The following is a 19,368-nucleotide window of genomic DNA, read 5'->3' as shown; positions in this document are numbered from 1 at the left end:
ATCCTAGGATCCTGGGTTCGAATCCCGGTCAACAACAACAACATGCATTTTAAGGCCATTTTCCCTGCTAGAGCGGGGGTTAGCCTTGTGGTCCCCATGACAATCTTCTCCATTTTGCCCTATTTTCTGCATCTCTCCTTGTTAACCCCCTTGCCCGCATTTCTTCTTCCACCATCTTTAGCCAAGTCTTTCTCGGTCTTCCCCGTCCTCTACTTCCTTCTACATCAATTTCCATCACTCTTCTCAACCAGTCACTTTCATCCTTCCTCAACACATGACCAAACCATCTCAGCCTGTTCCTCTTCACAGCATCAATCACAGGCAATATTACCATCATCTTTCGCAATTCATCATTTGTCTTCCTCTCTCTCAACGATACTCCGCACATCCATCGAACCATTCGCATTTCCACCCTTTCCAGCCTTCGTTGCTGCTCTACGTTCATTACCCATGTCTCGCTCCCATAAATCATAACACTTCTCACACATGCAGCATACACCTTTCCCTTCAGCTTCAGCGACACTCTCCTCCTCATCAGCACGCCACTCAGTTCCCGAAACTTCTTCCATGCACATCTCACTCGAGCAACCGTTGCCGAGTCTGATCCACCTTCTCCATTCAGCATGTCTCCGAGGTAGCAAAATGTTTTCACACCTTCCAGCTTCACGCCGTCTCCAAGATCCAACTCAACATTTCCTCCATCTGCAGCTCCCTCTGTGCACACCTTACATTTGAATGTAGCTGCCACACTGGTAAATGACCCTCTCAGACCACTACATTTTTGATGAACCCACTCAGCGCACATTGTACATTGAATGGAGTTCACTCCGACACCCTTCCTGCACACAGCACACGGCCACTTCCCAGTTCTTTCCACCTCACCACATGCTTTACCACTTGCCATCACCTTCGTCTTTCCGATATTCACCTTCAGACCTTTTGTCTCCATACATTCCTTCCACTTGTTCATCTTTTCCTTCAGTCCATCCATACTTTCCGCAATCAACACCAGATCATCTGCATACAACAACTCCCACGGTAAACCCTCCTTTACGTTCTGAGCCAGCACCTCCATCACAGCTACAAATAGTAGTGGACTTAGTACCGACCCCTGATGCACTTCCACCTTCACCTCAAACTCACCACTGTTCCCGTCCTTCGTCCTTACAGCTGTGCGCGCTCTTTTGTACATTGCCATCACTACTCTGATCAACCATTCCTCCACTCCTAACTTCCTCAATGCCCATGTCAATACTTTGTGTGGAACCCTATCGAATGCTTTCTCCAGATCAACAAACCCAAAAAACAACTTCTTCCTCTTCTCCATGTACTTCTCCTGCAACTGCCTCACAATGAAAAGCGCATCTGTCGTTCCTCTTCCTGGCATAAATCCAAACTGCATTTCGTCGATCTTCACTTTCTTCCTTATCCTCCTCTCCAACACCCTTTCCAATACCTTCATTCCATGCTCCAATAACTTTATCGCTCGGTACGAGCCACACTCCAGAGGGTCACCTTTCCCCTTGTATAGAGGGACGAGGGTACTCAGTTCCCAATCCACTGGAATGCGGCCTTCTTTCACCACCAGATTATAGATCTCTGTCATTCTCTTCACACCCCAACTTCCTGCTGCCTTCAACATATCTCCCACAACTCCCGTCGGCCCTCCCGCTTTTCCACTCTTCATTGCTGTTATCGCTTCCTCAACTTCCTTCTCAGTTATCTTCTCTGCCGGTCCTAAAACTGGGTTACTCTCTATGTTGCCATCCCATTCATTCTCTGTATTCAACAGCATTTCCATATATCTTTTCCATCTTCCTTTAATTCCATCTGGGTCGACAACGATTTGTCCCACTTCATCCTTCAAGCAACTCACCCCCATCACGTCACACCTCTCTTTCGCTATGTGCTTTGCAATCCTGAATACTGCTTTCTGACCCTCTTCTGAATCCAAGCGTTCTCCGAACATTTTCCTACATGCCTCCTGCGCCTTTGCTACCTCTTTCTTTGCAGCCTTCCTGGCTGCCTTATAACTTTCATGCTCTGCTGTTTCTGCTCCCGTACCCTTCGCCTTCTGCCACTCCTTGAACTTCTTCCTCTTCTCGTCAATCCTCTTTCCAACTTCATCATCCCACCACCATGTTTCCGAGTGCCTCGGTGGTCCTTTTGTCCATCCACATACCTCACCAACGGCTCCCAACAGACTAGCTTTCATTGACATCCAACCACTTTCAAGCTCAACCACATCATCCTCTACCCTACTCAGCCTCTCTTTTAATGCCTCCCTTACTGTCACCTCTTTCAACCTCCACACCTTCATTCTTGGTTGGTACTTCACCCGCCGAGCTCTCCTCGCACCTTTCATTTTTATGTCGCAGACAACCAAGTGGTGCTGTGAAACAGCCTCCTCCCCCGAATCCCGGTCGATCGCTGAATTAACCCCAGGGGGGTTGACTCAGCCTGTCATCCTTCCGAGGTCGGCCAATTGAGTACCAGTTCACTGGTAATTCCCTGTTTGTCGTTAAAGGCGGCAAAAAGGGTTGGTGTCAGGAAGGGCATCCGGCCGTAAAACATTGCTTCAAAAAGGGGACCAAAAAACAACAACAACCACGGTTCCCTAAAAAGGCCAACCCCCGCCTTGCGGGGGAAAATGGCCTCTAAAGGTGGTTATTATTTTTTTATTTAACATGCATTTTAAGGCCATTTTCCCTGCTAGAACGGGGGTTAGCCTTGCGGTCCCCATGACAATCTTCTCCATTTTGCCCTATTTTCTGCATCTCCCCTTGTTAATCCCCTTGCCCGCATTTCTTCTTCCACCATCTTTAGCCAAGTCTTTCTCGGTCTTCCCGGTCCTCTACTTCCTTCTACATTCATTTCCATCACTCTTCTCAACCAGTCACTTTCATCCTTCCTCAACACATGACCAAACCATCTCAACCTGTTCCTCTTCACAGCATCAATCACAGGCTCTATTCCCATCATCTTTCGCAATTCATCATTTGTCTTCCTCTCTCAATGATACTTCGCACATCCACCGAACCATTCGCATTTCCACCCTTTCCAGCCTTCGTTGCTGCTCTACGTTCATTACCCATGTCTCGGTCCCATAAATCATAACACTTCTCACACATGCAGCATACACCTTTCCCTTCAGCTTCAACGACACTCCCCTCCTCATCAGCACGCCACTCAGTTCCCAAAACTTCTTCCATGCACATCTCACTCCAGCAACCATTGCCGAGTCTGATCCACCTTCTCCATTCAGCATGTCTCCGAGGTAGCAAAATGTTTTCACAACTTCAAGCTTCACGCCATCTCCAAGATCCAACTCAACATTTCCTCCATCTGCAGCTCCCTCTGTGCACACCTTACATTTGAATGTAGCTGCCACACTGGTTAATGACCCTCTCAGACCACGACATTTTTGATGAACCCAATCAGCGCACATTGTACATTGAATGGAGTTCACTCCGACACCCTTCCTGCACACAGCACATGGCCACTTCCCAGTTCTTTCCACCTCACCACATGCTTTACCACTTGCCATCACCTTCGTCTTTCCGATATTCACCTTCAGACCTTTTGTCTCCATACATTCCTTCCACTTGTTCATCTTTTCCTTTAGTCCATCCATACTTTCCGCAATCAACACCAGATCATCTGCATACAACAACTCCCATGGTAAACCCTCCTTTACGTTCTGAGCCAGCACCTCCATCACAGCTACAAACAGTAGTGGACTTCGTACCAACCCCTGATGCACTCCCACCTTCACCTCAAACTCACCACTGTTCCCATCCTTCATCCTTACAGCTGTGCGCGCTCTTTTGTACATTGCTATCACTACTCTGATCAACCATTCCTCCACTCCTAACTTCCTCAATGCCCATGTCAATACTTCGCGTGGAACCTTATCGAATGCTTTCTCCAGATCAACAAACCCAAGAAAGCATTCGATAGGGTTCCACACGAAGTATTGACATGGGCATTGAGGAAGTTAGGAGTGGAGGAATGGTTGATCAGAGTGGTGTTCGAATTGTATATTGAACGAATATAATTTGCCTCGCCCGTTCCTGAAACGACACGATAAAGATTAGATATTGAAATTGGCTTGTGTGGCAGTACCAGTTCCAATGAGTGTGCGTCTTCTGGTAAATCCACACATTGACCAACTTCAATATAGTGCTCCTTGTTGGCATACTTTGTGGTTTGCCCAAGAGAGATCATGGCTGATAGTGAGACCCAAGAGTTTGAGAGACTGAACCTCTTCAGGAGGATTGTTAAGAAAGTAGATGGGAGGGTTTGCCAGACGGTCTTTTCCGAGAGAGACAGTGAGAGTGTGAGATTTGACAGCTTTGATATCCTCCAAGTGTTTGACCAGCTTGTGATTCTGTCAAGGTCTGCAGAGAGAAAAGAGGCTGCTGACTGCCTCTCCAAAGGATGGGAGATGTTACGGCAGAGGATGAAGTCATCAGCAAAGAGATAAAGAGGATTTTTCTGGAGAATCAGAGAAATCGTTGATGAAGATTAGGAATATGACTGTCACGCAGCTGTAGTCTGCCTAGCAGTGGGATGGGGGTACTTTACGACACAACGTGGAGTCGTTTGCAAAAAGGAAGAGAGGGTTTTCTGAAGCATCGGTTTGGTCATTTATATAGAGGAGGAATAAGAGCCTTGCGGAACTTCAGCTTCCAATGGGAGAAGGGCGGAAAGGGCTCCATTGCCAATAATACATCGACTACATGAGTGGAGGAAGTCAGAAATCCAGATGTGAAGGTGGCCTTCTCTGCCACAGGTCGAGAGCTTGAGAAGCAAATATGCCAGACTAAGTCAAATGCATTAGATATGGTCATGTCCTCTTCAATGAGATTTCGGGCCTCCAATTTTTACTGAGAGAGTAGCAGAAGCATGTCCAGAGTTGAGTGCCCGGGACAGAATCCAAACAGGAAAGACTTGACATCAGCGGCAATGACTGATTCCATAACTTTGATTTTACTGTAATTGGAAGGAGGCTCACCTGTCTGGAGTTGATAGGATGTGTTTGGACCCTTCTTTGGACAGTCGTGATGTTTGCTGACTTCCTGGGCAGATGGAGGGGGAGCAAAATAGATAATAAATCAGATTCTTAAATTTGTCATACCACTTTAATCGCATCTCTGTAATTATGTGCAAACAGTTGAAGATTGGGAAATATTAATTTATTCACAATAACACAAGCTGAACACAATTAATTTAACAGCATATTTGCCCCTTACATGATTCACCAGTTTTCATCACCTTCTCATCAGAAGAGATTTAGACCACTTAAATCAAGTCGTATTTAAGGACACAAGATCAAATTGCAAGCAAATCAGCGTATTAGTCTGTTTTTAACTTTGGTTTTCACTAAACTAATTCAAACAGCTTTTCAAAATCTCCGTTGCCCCTTTTTTCGAACAATAGTTCAGCCTCTTCACACAGCTCAACATGCTGCCTTCGAATTCCACCACATATCACGACAAATTATGGTAATTCATCGGATGGAATGGCCAGACCATAAAATGAGGATAAATGTTGAGGTGGGACGATGGATGTGTTTGAGGTGACTTGGAATGCCGCTTAAGATTTCATTAAATGAATGCTTCAGATGCAACTGGAGCTGAGGGATGACACTGAAGATACAGCTGTATGGGCCTGGGGCTGAGGGGAGCCTGCATGGCCTGTAATGACTTGGATATTTCGATAAGTTAAGCAGAGAAGAGACCTATATATTGATGGCGGGAATGATGCGAGTTATAACTTTATGCATTTTGGGGCAAGAGGAAGACAAGCAAACTGGGTTGTGGAGTGGGGGACGAAGAAAGGGAGAGGTTGTACCTGAACCGTTAACTTTCTGAGGGGATAGGTGGTATGTAAACTATAACTTCCTTAATGAAACACCCTCGAGATAAATGAAGGTCTTCACAAATGTGCTCAAGGCTCTGGCTCGGGCCCTGGTTGTTGATCTGGAGGCAATTGCCTGGCCTGGCCATTGTGGTGCTTGTATCCTTTACAGTAGGCGTTTCCACAGTCATCATCTTCGTCCTCACTCTCAGACGAACTCTCACCAAGCTCATGAGTCTTCTCATACAGGCAGCAACCTAGTTCTCCGCCAGGGTGAGAGAACAACTGGCACTTAATATGCACAAACAGTGAATGAATAGCATCATAAAACTACAAGAACAGGATAGCAGCAGAAACGACGACATTGCAAGTAACAGCAACAGCAGCTTGTTACTGACGGTACGTAACTGTGGCTGCCAAAGCTTCTTCCTTTGCAAGAAGAGATGCGACATCGCCACAGAACACAATCCCGTTGGGAACAAATCTACGATGTTGGTCCAGGGTGTGGCTCACACTTTGAGGACTTCCGGCCCAGATTCTCATTGTCGACGACATCGCTTCTCCAGTCCACGCGCTTCCGTCCTTGCGGTTGTGTCAGTCGCAGACGAAGGCAACAGTCAGCTTCCTGTACAACAACCACCGCACGGTTGAGCCAATGAGAAGTCCAGAATGAACAAATCACTTCAGACACAGGCTCCCAGAAGGAAAGGAAAGGGAGGTAGTAGTGGGTCATTTGATTCAAACTGGACCATATTTTGTTGTAAGAATCAGAGTTACAACATTGGCTCAGATCATGAGTTTAATATCATTCGATCCCTAACAATACCTGTAAAGAGAACCAGCGAACATCATATCAATATTCAGCATACATCTGAACTAGTAATGAGTTTACATATGAGCACAAGCAAGCTGTAACAAAGTGGCGGTACGTACCATCTAGTTATGCACCAGCATAGCATACAGTTAATGTCTCAGGTATGATCATAGCGCTGAAAGACCGAGTTCTTATAACGGCCGCGTAGCAGGCAAAAGATGCATGACACCTGGGTTCAGACGTTCGACAGAATTTCATGACATATTTCAACATTCTTGAACTCAAAAACGTTCTTACCACGTGCTGTTATTAGCAATTATAATTTTTGTTATTTTTCTTTTGACCTCTTTCTCCTTCTTTCCCCTTATATTTATACACTTATTTGTTTGCTTTGGTTTTCCTGATTGTAATATACAGTATTATCACGTCAGAGGTCCGGCGAACGCAAACCCTCTGAGCTGGAGGTCCAAATACCTCCGCGAATTACCAAACGATCTCCAAATTCATTGCGTTGAGAATTTACAGGGCAGGGCAGTCTATAGATGAATGGAACAAACGAGGCGGTTTGACAGACACAAATAGGGAAGAAAAGGGAAGCACACAAACTTATATACAAAGAAACTAAACCCAAATCTGTGGTGCCACACATTGACTTACACACGTACTAAACAATGGGGCAGATGGGGACTTGGGCAGGAACGTTCCAGTGTCGGGAGTACCCCAGGTGTAATCTGCCCAGGAGCCCTGATGACGTGAGGTAACATAGAGACAGAGAGAGCTGTCCGATCTCCAACTGTTGGCAGGCATGCACAGACCCGGCGCAGATCACCCTTAGGACCGCCCTCTGGTTCCGTATTTGGCCGCCCGCCTCGAAGGTGTACAATCACCACCTCCTCAGTGCACATTTTACCATACAAATTACCCCTAACAGATCCCTAATACAGGAGTAAATCTGAGCTACTCGAACACATGGACAACGCTATTCCAACACATTGTTTCGCTATTTCGTTGTCACTCTATTCCGACACATTGTTTCGCTATTTCGTTGTAACGCTATTCCGACACGCTATTCCGAAAACGACGTTTCCGACACGGACACGGATCTTCAATCTACGGATCCCAACAGCTTTCCATTTTCATAACCACCACCACCACCAAAAGTGGACGGACGTCATGTGTTCATTCTTATTTGTTTGCGTATTTCTCTGTGAGCAGGATATCTCAAAGTTATATACAAAGAAACTAGGCCCAAAGCTATGATGATGTCCACTTAAAGCGCACCTTTATTTGTGCCTTTCTGCCCATAATTCCTCCACCTGGCCTCGACTGCACAGGACTATTTTCACGACACAATCCGGGTTCTTCCTGACATCTTTGTTCCTTTCACGCTTCTTTCTACGTTCTCAAATTTCTCTTTATTCATTCAAATTATTGCTTTTTATTTTCTTTTATCTCTTTTACTCTTCATTTCTCTCTTTCTTTATCTATCTGTCTTAGGAGAAGTGAATTATTATTGAAATTCTTCTGGAAGGTTCACTTGGTTGCACCAGGATGGGTTTGAGGATAGTGAAGTAGAGGCAGAAATTCGAAGCCTATCTAGGTTCCCCCTGATGACTCCGTCTTTGCTGTTCACTTCTTCGAGTTCCTTCTGATGACTCCAATGCAGTATTTGGTCTTCCGTTTGATTATATGGACAGATTCGGACGAAACTTGGACAGCTTGGGTTTGGTGAAGATCCGGATCCAGATTCTAGAATTGTTTTTTTGTTCATCATTGAGATGACCAACAACGATATATAGCACAATATCAAAAAGTTATGGACCGATTTGGACAAAACCTAGTGGTTGAGTTGAATAGGTGACAACAAGAAGCCGATTCAATTTTGATTCGGATCTGGATGCAGATCCGTCCTATCAGTGGACTATCATGCTGTATATAGTTTTTGGCCACATCTTTCAATGTTGTATAATTATGCCTGAAAAATTCTCGTATCCGGATCCCGATTCGGATCTTCACCAAACTGCATTTCGGACCACTGCATTTTACGAGCTGCTGATGGTCTCAGGACTCTTCTGCCTGTAATTACAAGACATTGTGTGCCTTGAACACCCTTACGTCCTTACCCACTGCTCTATTTTGCATGCTGACAATGCCCTCGGGATCTTCTGCCACACCAATGGCTCAATATTAGCCACAGCAGTTCTCCAGATACCCAGGGCCGAAAACGGCCATCTCTCCCTCGATTCTCTCTTCTGGCTCTTGCTAATGTTCTCGCTCTCACAGAATCCTCCAATCGGGCTCAATTCCTTGCTACCTCCATCACCGAAGGTGGATGGAGGTTATGTTTTCACCCCTGTCTGTTCGTCTGTGAGCAGGATATTTCAAGAAGTTGTGGATGGATTCAGACGAAATTTGGTGGACATGTTGGGTTTGTGACAATGACGAATTGATTAGATTTTGGTGAAGTTCCGGATCTGGATATGAGAACTTTTTAAACGATTTTTCACCATTGAGAAATAGGGCCAAAGACGATATATAGCACGATATCTCAAAAAGTTGTGGACGGATTATGACAAAATTTGGTGGATGAGTTGGATAGGTGACAATAAAAAGTAGATTACATTTTGGTTCGGATCGGGATGCAGAAGAATCATGCTTGAAAAATTCTCATACCCGGATCCCGATTCGGATCTTCACCAAAATCGAATCAATTCTTCCTTGTCATACACCCAACCGATCCACCAAATTTCGTCCGAATCTGTCCATAACTTTTTGAGATATCCTGCTCAGACAAACAGATACAAAGAAACAGACAGACAGAAATGAAAATATAACCTCCGTCCACGGTCCACCTTCGGTGGCGCAGTAACCAGAGTAAGACGTTGGTCCTAGAACTTTCTCTCTAATGTAATGTACCGGACTCTTCACAGTGCGTCGATGCCACCTGAACTTGAAGCAGCTTCTTCAGTAAGGGTTACACTGGGTGGTTTGCCATTGCCTTCCCTGCAGCAGATACTGAGATAGGGCAGGAATTTGTAAATTTGTAAGTTAAGGATGTCGAGCTCGTGAATCCCGCCAAGCAATCGCGGTCACGGCCCGAGGGAGAGCAATGGCGTTTATTTAGTGCGTGTGGCCTGGTCGTGCTGCGGCCTGTGAAGTCGTGACCCCGCCGGTCGGGGTGGACCACACTAACCAGCGAGGATGCGGCCACAGAAGAGTCACCCTGTTGGGCCGTACCGGCGGGCAGGGTTTCCGTGACGTAGACGCTGCTCGACTCGTCTTCCCTGGTCTGCATGGCGCCACCACTGCGAGGGCGACTTGCGACGTCAACGGGTAAACAGCAGAAACAATCCGAAACGCGCGATAAACCCAAACAAAACGTCCGCGCCGATGACGTCAACACGGCTTGTGCGCGATGACCGCATGACGTTCGCGGTGACGCCACAGGCCACATGCACATTTCATTTCCCGTTGTTACTATTTTGAGTTATTTCCCTCGAGTATGATAACTACTCGCCTACGCGTTTTGTGGTCGTTTTCTGTTACTATTTTTGTTGCTGCGAATGTTTTATCCTGTTTGTGCTCCGCCCCTGTTGGGTGACGACGTGGAGCAACAGCTGCGGGCCAAGTAAATCATAACGGTTCGTTTTATTTGTTTTTCGCTGTTTTAAACACTGTGCATGAATAAATCAAGAATCCAAAGCAATCCGGTTAATTATTTGCCGTCATGAATTTATTACGTACGCAAATATAGCGTTGTTTTAATTTAGCCGCTCCACCCTTACCACGTGGACCGTCTGAGGTGAATAAAACCGCCGAACTGCGCACGATTTAAATACACTATTTGGCAGTCGCACACATTTTAAAAGGGAGTCTGTTCAAGGAATTTCTGCGCACGTGCTTTTTTAAAAAAGGGGAAAAGTTGCATATGACGTCACGTTCGGCTTCACCGAACCTTCTGCGCGTACAGCGAACAAAATCCAGGGATATCGATCACTCTGTCTGGGAAAAGGCTCAATTAGCTGGCAGTGGCAAGTCTGATCTTTTCTCTACTCGGATCCCCTCCGCAACCCTCCGATACCGCAACGCATAGCTACGCAACCCCTACGCGTAGTTACTCAACCACAACTTCATGAGCGGCGGCATTCCGGAAAGCACGTGATCAAAGACATTGCGTCTTGTTGCAGCTGAGATGTGAAGTACGAATTCGTACCGTGCAGGTACGTTCCCCTTGCAGGTGAGTGCGGATTGATGGAGATGGCGGAGCATGTTTATTGCGACTCCTTCCCCCTCGTACCCTTTTTGAAAGTGACCGGATTGTTGGATTCGTGCATACGGCGGATAACGGCGTCGGGCAGGACGACCGGCTTCGATGGCTGCGATTCTCAACGTTCGTCCCGATGTTCAAATCGGCGCACGACCGACATGAGCTTTGCACCAAAACTCGCTTTATTAGCTTTACGGGCCCGGTAATGGTTTGTCCGAATGACGGTGTACTCATTGGTGCAGCACCTCCCCTTCCCCGTGAAACGTTGAGGTTGATGGTTTGTCTGTACATTGGTAATTGTAACGGATAAAGCAGTTTGAATGCACTGTCCGGCTTTTTTTGGCTCACCTTCAACTGTACATGTTCGAGGCCTTTTGAGCACGCTCATGAAAACCCTCGACCCTCACCCCGACCCTCACTCCGACACTCACCCCGACCTTCACCCCGACACTCACCCCGACACTCACCCCGACACTCACACCGACACTCACACCGACACTCACACCGACACTCACACCGACACTCACACCGACACTCACACCGACACTCACACCGACACTCACACCGATCTTCACCCCGATCTTCACCGCGACACTCACACCGACACTCATACCGATCCCCACCCTCACCCCTACCCCTATCCCCACCCCGACCCTCACCCCTACCCCCACCCCTACCCCTACCTCTACCCCTACCCCCACTCCTACCCCTACCTCTACCCCTACCCTCACCCCCACCCTGACCCCCACCCCTCTCCTGTCCCTACCCTTTTTTTTTTTCTCCACAAATTTATCCCGAGATGACGCTCAATAAATTTCATCTTGATCGGATTAAGTTTTGTACTTGTTGAATTATGACGTCATCATGGAGGCACCTATGACATCATCATTAACCGATTTTATTCCCCATGGAGAGTTCTAATGGGGAGATGGCGCCCATACCACATGACCTATGATGTCCTAATTTTCATTAAAAATTATACAGGTGAAAATTTTCTGTCAATCGGACCAACGGTTGCACAGAAAATCATTTATTCTGTTTAGACAAACAAACAGACAGACAAATGAAAAATCGGTCAGAGACCGAGGACTTGCCGGAATGTACTTTATTCATAATAAATATGTATGTAAAGTATGGCGATGCTATATGCAACGATGTAGACGTAGTACTGCGCACAGACAAACACAGACTAGAAATTGGTCAGAGACCGATGACTTGCCGGAATTAAAAATATGGCGGCCGAACCACGTGACCGATGACGTCATCAGTATTTGTTTTCTAAACTAATTTATTCCTAGATTATGCTCAAGAAATTTCATCTTGATCGGATGAAGTTTTGAACTTGTCGAATTATGACGTCATAATGGAGGCACCTATGACATCATCATTAACATATTTTATTCCCCATGGAGAGGTCTTTACAATGACTCGTCTCAATTTTTTCTATTCAGCACTTTCGGAGATATGGAGGTGCAAAGTTTTTCGGTTTTTCCAAGATGGCGGCCAAACCACGTGACCGATGATGTCATCATTATTATTTTTCTCTAACAGTGACGCAACCAACAGCGACGGATGACCAAACGAGCTTTAACTCCGAGGTGTTCAATCCAATGGCAGACCTTCTTTATACTCTTCGGGGGAGCGGGGGAAGGGCCGTGAGCGCTTACCTGCACAGGTCCACCGGCCGTCTTCGAACCTGGGATAATTAAGTCAACCCAACGCGGATTCAAAATGTACAAATAAACAGGTTTAATGAAAATAAATAAATAAATGCCAGCAACAAGAAAATGCACGATAAACTAATATCCTAAATGGGACGTCCCCAGGCAGACCCGTATACACACAAAGGGAAAGATAAAGGTGAAAATAAATGCGTGTTTGTTTCGTGGCACTTAGCTCTGAGCGTCTCCTGAACCTCGTTGGGAATTGTCCAGACCCCGAGTGCGCAATCTGGGCGTGGCACAGGCCCTGGCGGGAAGTAGGCCTCAGTGCGCCCTCATTCACTCAGCCGCGCTCGTCCTTGCCGTCCGCCTCACCAGCACTCACGTCTCTCAGCGCAAGAGCGCTATGAACTGTGTCTGTTCGTTGTGAAATCCCGAAGCAGAGAGAGCTTGTCGGCGACCGTTCGCTATCAAAGCCAGAAAACCAAGAGAGCGATCGAACCAAAGAGACAAAATATCGGGAACACGACCGTTCGCCAACAACACCAGAAAATGAGAGAGAAAATGTCGGCCCTCCAACTCCTTTGTACTCAAGGCTCTGATGTCATCCGACGACGTCTGCGTGTCCGCTCCTATCAGCTAGTGCTATCTCATCGCTCTTGGTGTCCTGACCAATCGCTGCTCTTCAGGACGTGGCCTTACAGGCCTGCTTGCTTGATGTGGTGATGTAGCTGCTGGCAGCGTCAGCGGTATTGTTCAATGTCTTGTTCCGGTCACTTTTATTTGGTGTCATTAATGTGCAATTTCAAAAGAGTCGGTTGGAGTTTGCAAAAAAGCATATTAAAGGACTCTCAGACTGTGAGAAACAAGATTCTGTGGGCTTTCATGTGTCTTTCACTGAGGAGAGGCTTCCGTCTGGCCACTCTGCCATAAAGCCCAGATCGGTGGAGTGTTGCAGTGATGGTTGTCCTTCTGGAAGTTTCTCCCATCTCCACACAGGATCTCTGGAGCTCAGCCAGAGTGACCATCGGGTTCTTGGTCACCTCTCTTACCAAGAACCTTCTCCCCCGATTGCTCAGTTTGGCCAGGTGGCCAGCTCTAGGAAGAGTCCTGGTTGTTCCAAACTTCTTCCATTTAAGAATTATGGAGGCCACTGTGCTCTTGGGAACCTTCAATGCAGCAGAGATTTTTTTTTTGTAGGCTTCCCCAGATCTGTGCCTCGACACAATCCTGTCACTGAGCTCTGCAGGCAGGTCCTTCGACCTCATGGCTTGGTTTTTGCTCTGATATGCATTGTCAGCTGTGAGACCTTATATAGACAGGTGTGTGCCTTTCCAAATCATGTCCAATTAATTGAATTTACCACAGGTGGACTCCAATCAAGGTGCAGAAACATCTCAAAGATGATCAAGAGAAATGGGAGGCACCTGAACTAAATTTCAAGGTCATAGCAAAGGGTCTGAATACTTATGTCAATGTGATATTTCAGTTTTTTCTTTTTAATAAATTAGGAAAACGTTCTAAAATCCTGTTTTCTCTTTGTCATTATGGGGTATTGAGTGTAGATTGATGAGGGAAAAAATGAATTGAAACGATTTCAGCAGAAGGCTGCAACATAACAAAATGTGAAAAAAGTGAAGGGGTCTGAATACTTTCTGAATGCACTGTATGTTGTTCCGTTTGTGGGGGTAGGCATGGAATACCTTAGGAGAGTTCAGAATGTGTAGGTTTTAGTATGGACCATGTGACGTGCAGAATAGGAAACCCATCTCGATGTACATAAGCAGGGTAAATGTTCAGGTTAAGAGTGTTTGCATGTCGCCATAAGGGGCGTGGCTTTTGTGTTAACTAGTTCTAGGGCGTAAGATAAATAAACCCCAGTGTGGATTAACAAACCCCTCACCTTAGCCTATTACTATTAGTTTTTACCTCAACATTTTTATTGTCTTTGCATTTATTTTCATGAAATCATTATGTGTGTGTCAATTTCTTGTCCTGTTCGTTTCTTTGTTCTGTGGGTTCGGATAATCCGTGTGTTCCCGATCAGATAAGGCTTCAGGCTTTCCCGTGTGCGCTAAAGACAATACCGCCAAGGTTCGAAGTACACCTCGGAGTTAAAGCTCGTTTTGGTCATCCGTCACCCAGGGGTCTTAACCCCGGGACCTAGCCCTGGTCTTGGCTTAGCGGTTAGCATGCCGGCTTGGGATCCTAGGATCCTGGGTTCGAATCCCGGTCGATCGCTGAATTAACGCCAGGGGGGTTGACTCAGCCTGTCATCTTTCCGAGGTCGGCAAATTGAGTACCAGCTTGCTGGGATGAATGATCATGGTGTGTACACCATATCCCTGCGCATCGTAAGAGCGTGACCAAGGGTTGGCGTCAGGAAGGGCATCCGGCCATAAAAACATTGCCTCAAACAGGGAACCATGATTGTCATGGGGCCCGCAAGGCTAACCCCTGCTCCAGCAGGGAAAATGGCCTTAAAACGATCATTCATTCACTCGACCGTGTGTGTGTGTTTGTTCGTTAGTTAGTTAATGTCTGGCTTCCTTCTTGTAACTACAGTGCAGTAATTGGTCTTTATTTTGATTTTACACTCATTTCAAAAACAGCATTAACATCTGTTTCCTGTTCATTCATCACGCAGCTCCTAGCAGGTTCAGTCAAGGCCAGGTGCCTTGCGAATTGCTTTTTAAATAATAATCGTTTGTGGCTTTTGTGCAGAGCCAGGCTTTAAAAACAAGTTTGTTCATTTAGATTTCAGAATTATTTTTTAAAGTGTAATAAATTGCACTTCCACACTAGATACAACACAGGACTATTGATGACATAAACACAGCCACTGAGCTTGGGAGAAGTGCCGTCACTTTCCATGGCACTCTGGGTACCAGTGGCACCACAACAATGGCATAGCCGTTCTCACCGCTCTCATCGTGGCATTTTATAAGGATTTTCCTGCTCCCCATAAATATCTATCCTTTTAAATGGTGAAGTCGGGTAAGGAAGCAGCACATACCATTTTAAAAGTTTTTGCTTTGACTCGGCTGGGGATTCAGCTGCCGACTTCCCAGACCTGGAGTGGAAACTCGAACCATTACACCACCGAGTCTAGTTTACTCATGTTCCATGATCTACAGTGTTGCACTGTAGTTCTGCCAAAGCAGTTTCTTTTGCAAGGTTACTATCCTGGTTGGGTTGCTACTCCAACACATGATACTCAACTGAGGATAGCAAGAGTTGTATTTGTTCAGGGTGATAGTGGTAGTTTTCCTACTCTTCACGAATGCCTCCTTACGTACATGGGGGTTCTTCTTCTTCACGTCAGTCGGAGCACACTACCTATACAATTCTACCTGGCTCTAAGGTAAATAGTTTTCCTATTATTATTATTCTTCTTCTACAACTACTTTAATGGCCACTATTATTCCCACTTGTGGCATTGGCCAGGGTAAGCTTAGCCCAAGTCTTTCACAAACCAGTTGGCTCGGCCTGCTATTCGGCGAACTTTGGAATTTGGCCATGGTGCGGGCGATAGCCTGCCTATTATTTGTGAAGAACACTGTGGGCTATTTATTGTCCACTACCTAATGCCAGCAGGTGGGACACCCAGTTAATTAACATCCATGTGAGGGACGGCACACACACTGATACATCACCCTTTATGTCAAACACCAGGACGACAATCACCATCGTGATTCCAGTTCATGTTTCAAACCCAGGTGAGGCAGTTCAGGGATGAGTTCGTATACCTCTAGGAAATTTTACCAGCATATGATACATATGGATTTTTATGTGTTAGAGTGGTTAGACAGTGAGTGAGTGAATCTGCAGTGTCCCCCACAACCTAAAAGTCACACCTGTAAACAATTTCACAGGGCTATTTTATTCTAAGCCAGGTGTTCGAGTCACCGTTAAGGTAACTGGCTTAATATCTTCGTGTCCTAAGCTTGAGCCCCTGTCATGCCGTTTAAAAAAAACTCCAGATAGGTTGACTCAGCCTCTCATATTTCCGAGGTCCGCAAAATGAGTACCCGCTTACTGCGAAGAATGACCCATTCGAGTTTCCGTTGTTGTGTTCATCTTTGGTCCCACTGGCTGGCCCACTGTCTTTGTTGCTAATTTACACTCTGTTCACTCTTCCTTGAGGATAGATGTTGTTTAACACCAAAACTTAAAGCTGGAGGAATACCTGTTGACTGCTTTAAATGACTTTGTGCTATCTTTCAATTATGCTTGTTGTTTCCAGCAATGGTGACGTGCCAGTGGTGCACGGCAGAGGGTATGAAGCAGCAGACCTCTGATGGTGTGCCTTGCGAGAAATTGCTGATGGCCTATGCAAATGGACATCTGGACGATGAGAAGATTGAAGCAGCAGACGATGACCTTTCATACTGCTTCGACTGTGTAACGGCATATCACCAAGCTCGGAGAGTCGTCGTCACCCAGTCCAAGTGCTTGGATGAGGTATAAACAATTGCTTGGGTCGGGCATGTGTTGTTGTTTTTTCTATACTGATCAAGGCTCATGGAAGAATGATGTGACAGAAGTTAAAATAAAACTATGAACTAAGAAATGAGGCAGTGACGTAACAGTTGGATTCAATAAACACAAAGAACAAAGCAGAAAAAAGTAGGAGAGATAAGTGGAGGATGGTAACTTGCAGATAAGAACAGTAAGTTGCAAGGAAGAGGGTGCTTTTAGGTTAGGTTGGATCAGTGGTGGGAGAAATAAATTGCAGGTAGGGATGGGATAGCGATGAGGGTAGGGTTGTCTGTAATGAGATTTGATATACTCTCCGTCTTTTGATAAAAAGCCTGTAATTGATTTTGAAAAAGTGGTGCACCCCCATCCCTACATATGACAATTTGTGCCCCCATTAACCATACCAAAACCAACCCTTTTGTTTACGTGTCACTGTTTCTTCCCTTCCTCTGTCTCCTCTTTTCCTGCTCATTCATTCCTACCCAACTGTCAGTTAAACACCTTGCTTATCCACGAGCCTCAATCTTTTAAAGGAATTTTTTTTAGAACAATGTTGCTGGTAGGTGTGGAGGGATGAAAACTGGTCTGTTCCCATGCCCACATGTGCCTGCAGGTGCTGAGCCAGCGAGAGTGTTACCGCCTTTCCACTTTGTTTACTCGGATCTTAAAAGATTTTCAAAAAGTTGCTCAGGAGGTTTTCCTGCTGGAACAAGGCGAGGAGCAGAGAGTTGGTGGTGAGGGTGTTGATTTGGAGGGGCTGTTGAGAACACCAATTATGGAAATTCTGGAAAACCCCTTCTTACTGAACCATCTGGATGTTGGTGAGAGCATGAAGCAAACTTTATTGTTTTCGTAATATATTCCAGAGACTGTTTATCATCTTTCCAAAAAAATTGGTTTTTATGTAATTAATAATTGTAAATAATTTCAAGTGTTTGTGCATGTTTTTGTAACTCTTTTACGACCAAACCACATCACCTATAGGCCCCAAAATGTGGGTGCAGCTATGTCAGAATCTCGGCAAGGGTTTAAGCTACCACACATTGGCCTTGCAATCCGTTTTGAGGCCACCAAAAGCCGCTATAGAGTGTATTGTCGCGTGATTCCTCTCCGTTAATACCGGGGAATCACGGATGGCAATCGAGCTTACTTTGAGGCGTTATTCAATGGCGGATTTGACTATATATGCGCGGGGGAGAGGAAAGATAGAGGAAGAAGAAGCGGTAGATTTACCTGTGGTCCCGAGCAGTCTTCAAACCTGCAGGAAATTAAACTCACGAACACGGATTTTGAATGTACAAGAATAACACGGCTTTATTGCCGGACCCCGAGAACGAAGAACGTGACGATATCTAAAACCCCTACTGAGCGCTCCTACCCACAGACTTCAACAACAGACAAATAGGGAGGATAAGAAAATAAACGTTTCATTGTGTTCCGTGTGGTGCGAGCTTAGCTCTGTCTGGCTGAGGTATGTCGGGAATCATCAGGCTTGTTGGCGTCGTCCAGGCTCCAAGCGTGCAAACCCGCCATGGCACTGGTGTTGGTGGGAAGAAAGGCCGCTGTCCACCGTTCGCGCTCCACGAGGCCCCACCGAGCCACTCGTTCGCCCCGGCCTCGTCCGCTGGCGTGCCACCAGCCCTCCGCACGACTCGAACGGGTCGCACGCAGCTTACTCCTCCGTCCGTGCCTGGCTCCGAGCACAGTTGTCCGACGCGGCTCCGGTTGTCGGGAACAAGGCCCCCAACGCACCCCTGTTCACCAGGCCTCAATAAGGCCTCTCACGCCAAGAGAGCGAGCGGGCGTGCAATCCGTCTCCACAGCCGTTCAATGTCCTCCCGGATTCGGCACGGTCACAGTGCGTTGCACCCAATGTTCGGATCCGAAGGGGAGAGAGATTCAAGGGTGCAGGAAGGTGAACGGGCAGCAGGAGAACTCAAGAAAAGCATCTACGGCAAGGGGAAGGACGTCCGGGGACAAAGGAATCCCGAAACGAGAATAAGAAGGGGACGTCGATGCTCGCAAGCCAAAATGCGACCGTTCGCTATGGTGTCCAGAATCAGAAGCAGAAGCACAAAGAGAACGAGAGAAGGAGGTCCAAAAAAGAGAAGCGAGAGATATAATGTCTGTCACGACCATCTGCTATTGCATCCAGAACAACAAGGGGAAAATGTCGGCTCGCCGTTCGTGGTCTGGCTCGTCGTTTGTCCATCACCGGCCCTTCCTCGACCAATCACCAGTCCTCTCCCACTCCGCCAATCGGCGACCTGCATCTTACTCGC

The 19,368-nt window shown here is 46.4% G+C and overlaps 2 protein-coding genes across 2 annotated transcripts in view; one reads left to right on the top strand and one right to left on the bottom strand.

Moving 5' to 3' along the window:
* Positions 1-5,176: 5,176 nt before the first annotated feature.
* Positions 5,177-10,180, bottom strand: PPP1R11 (protein phosphatase 1 regulatory inhibitor subunit 11). Its single transcript, XM_068103605.2, has 3 exons — positions 9,870-10,180; positions 6,376-6,487; positions 5,177-6,119 (listed from the first exon to the last, which is right to left on the bottom strand). Exons 1-3 carry the CDS (start codon positions 10,134-10,136, stop codon positions 5,953-5,955), a joined length of 546 nt encoding a protein of 181 aa, XP_067959706.2. The 5' UTR covers positions 10,137-10,180; the 3' UTR covers positions 5,177-5,952.
* A 101-nt stretch (positions 10,181-10,281) lies between these two features.
* SETX (senataxin) overlaps positions 10,282-19,368 on the top strand; it is a 163,824-nt gene continuing 154,737 nt past the window's right edge. The window contains exons 1-3 of the mRNA XM_078774880.1: positions 10,282-10,317; positions 16,851-17,068; positions 17,700-17,907. Coding sequence (XP_078631006.1) covers positions 16,853-17,068; positions 17,700-17,907 — 424 coding nt within the window. The 5' untranslated portion in view covers positions 10,282-10,317; positions 16,851-16,852. The remainder of the gene's footprint in view (positions 10,318-16,850; positions 17,069-17,699; positions 17,908-19,368) is intronic.

This window comes from Myxine glutinosa, chromosome 3, assembly GCF_964187855.1.
Source record: "Myxine glutinosa chromosome 3, kmMyxGlut1.1, whole genome shotgun sequence".
Classification (NCBI taxonomy): domain Eukaryota; kingdom Metazoa; phylum Chordata; class Myxini; order Myxiniformes; family Myxinidae; genus Myxine; species Myxine glutinosa.
The sequence above is the reverse complement of the archived record's forward strand: the minus strand, read 5'-3'. Positions and strand labels throughout refer to the sequence as shown.

What these genes read in the sequence shown, in the direction of transcription:
- PPP1R11 (XM_068103605.2), bottom strand. Translation starts at nt 10,136, where the DNA reads ATGTGCATGTGGCCTGTGGCGTCACCGCGAACGTCATGCGGTCATCGC. An exon ending in CTGTGGCCGCATCCTCGCTG is followed by an intron (nt 6,488 to 9,869) that starts GTTAGTGTGGTC and finishes GTTGTTGTACAG; the next exon opens with GAAGCTGACTGTTGCCTTCG. An exon ending in GGGCCGGAAGTCCTCAAAGT is followed by an intron (nt 6,120 to 6,375) that starts GTGAGCCACACC and finishes GCGGAGAACTAG; the next exon opens with GTTGCTGCCTGTATGAGAAG.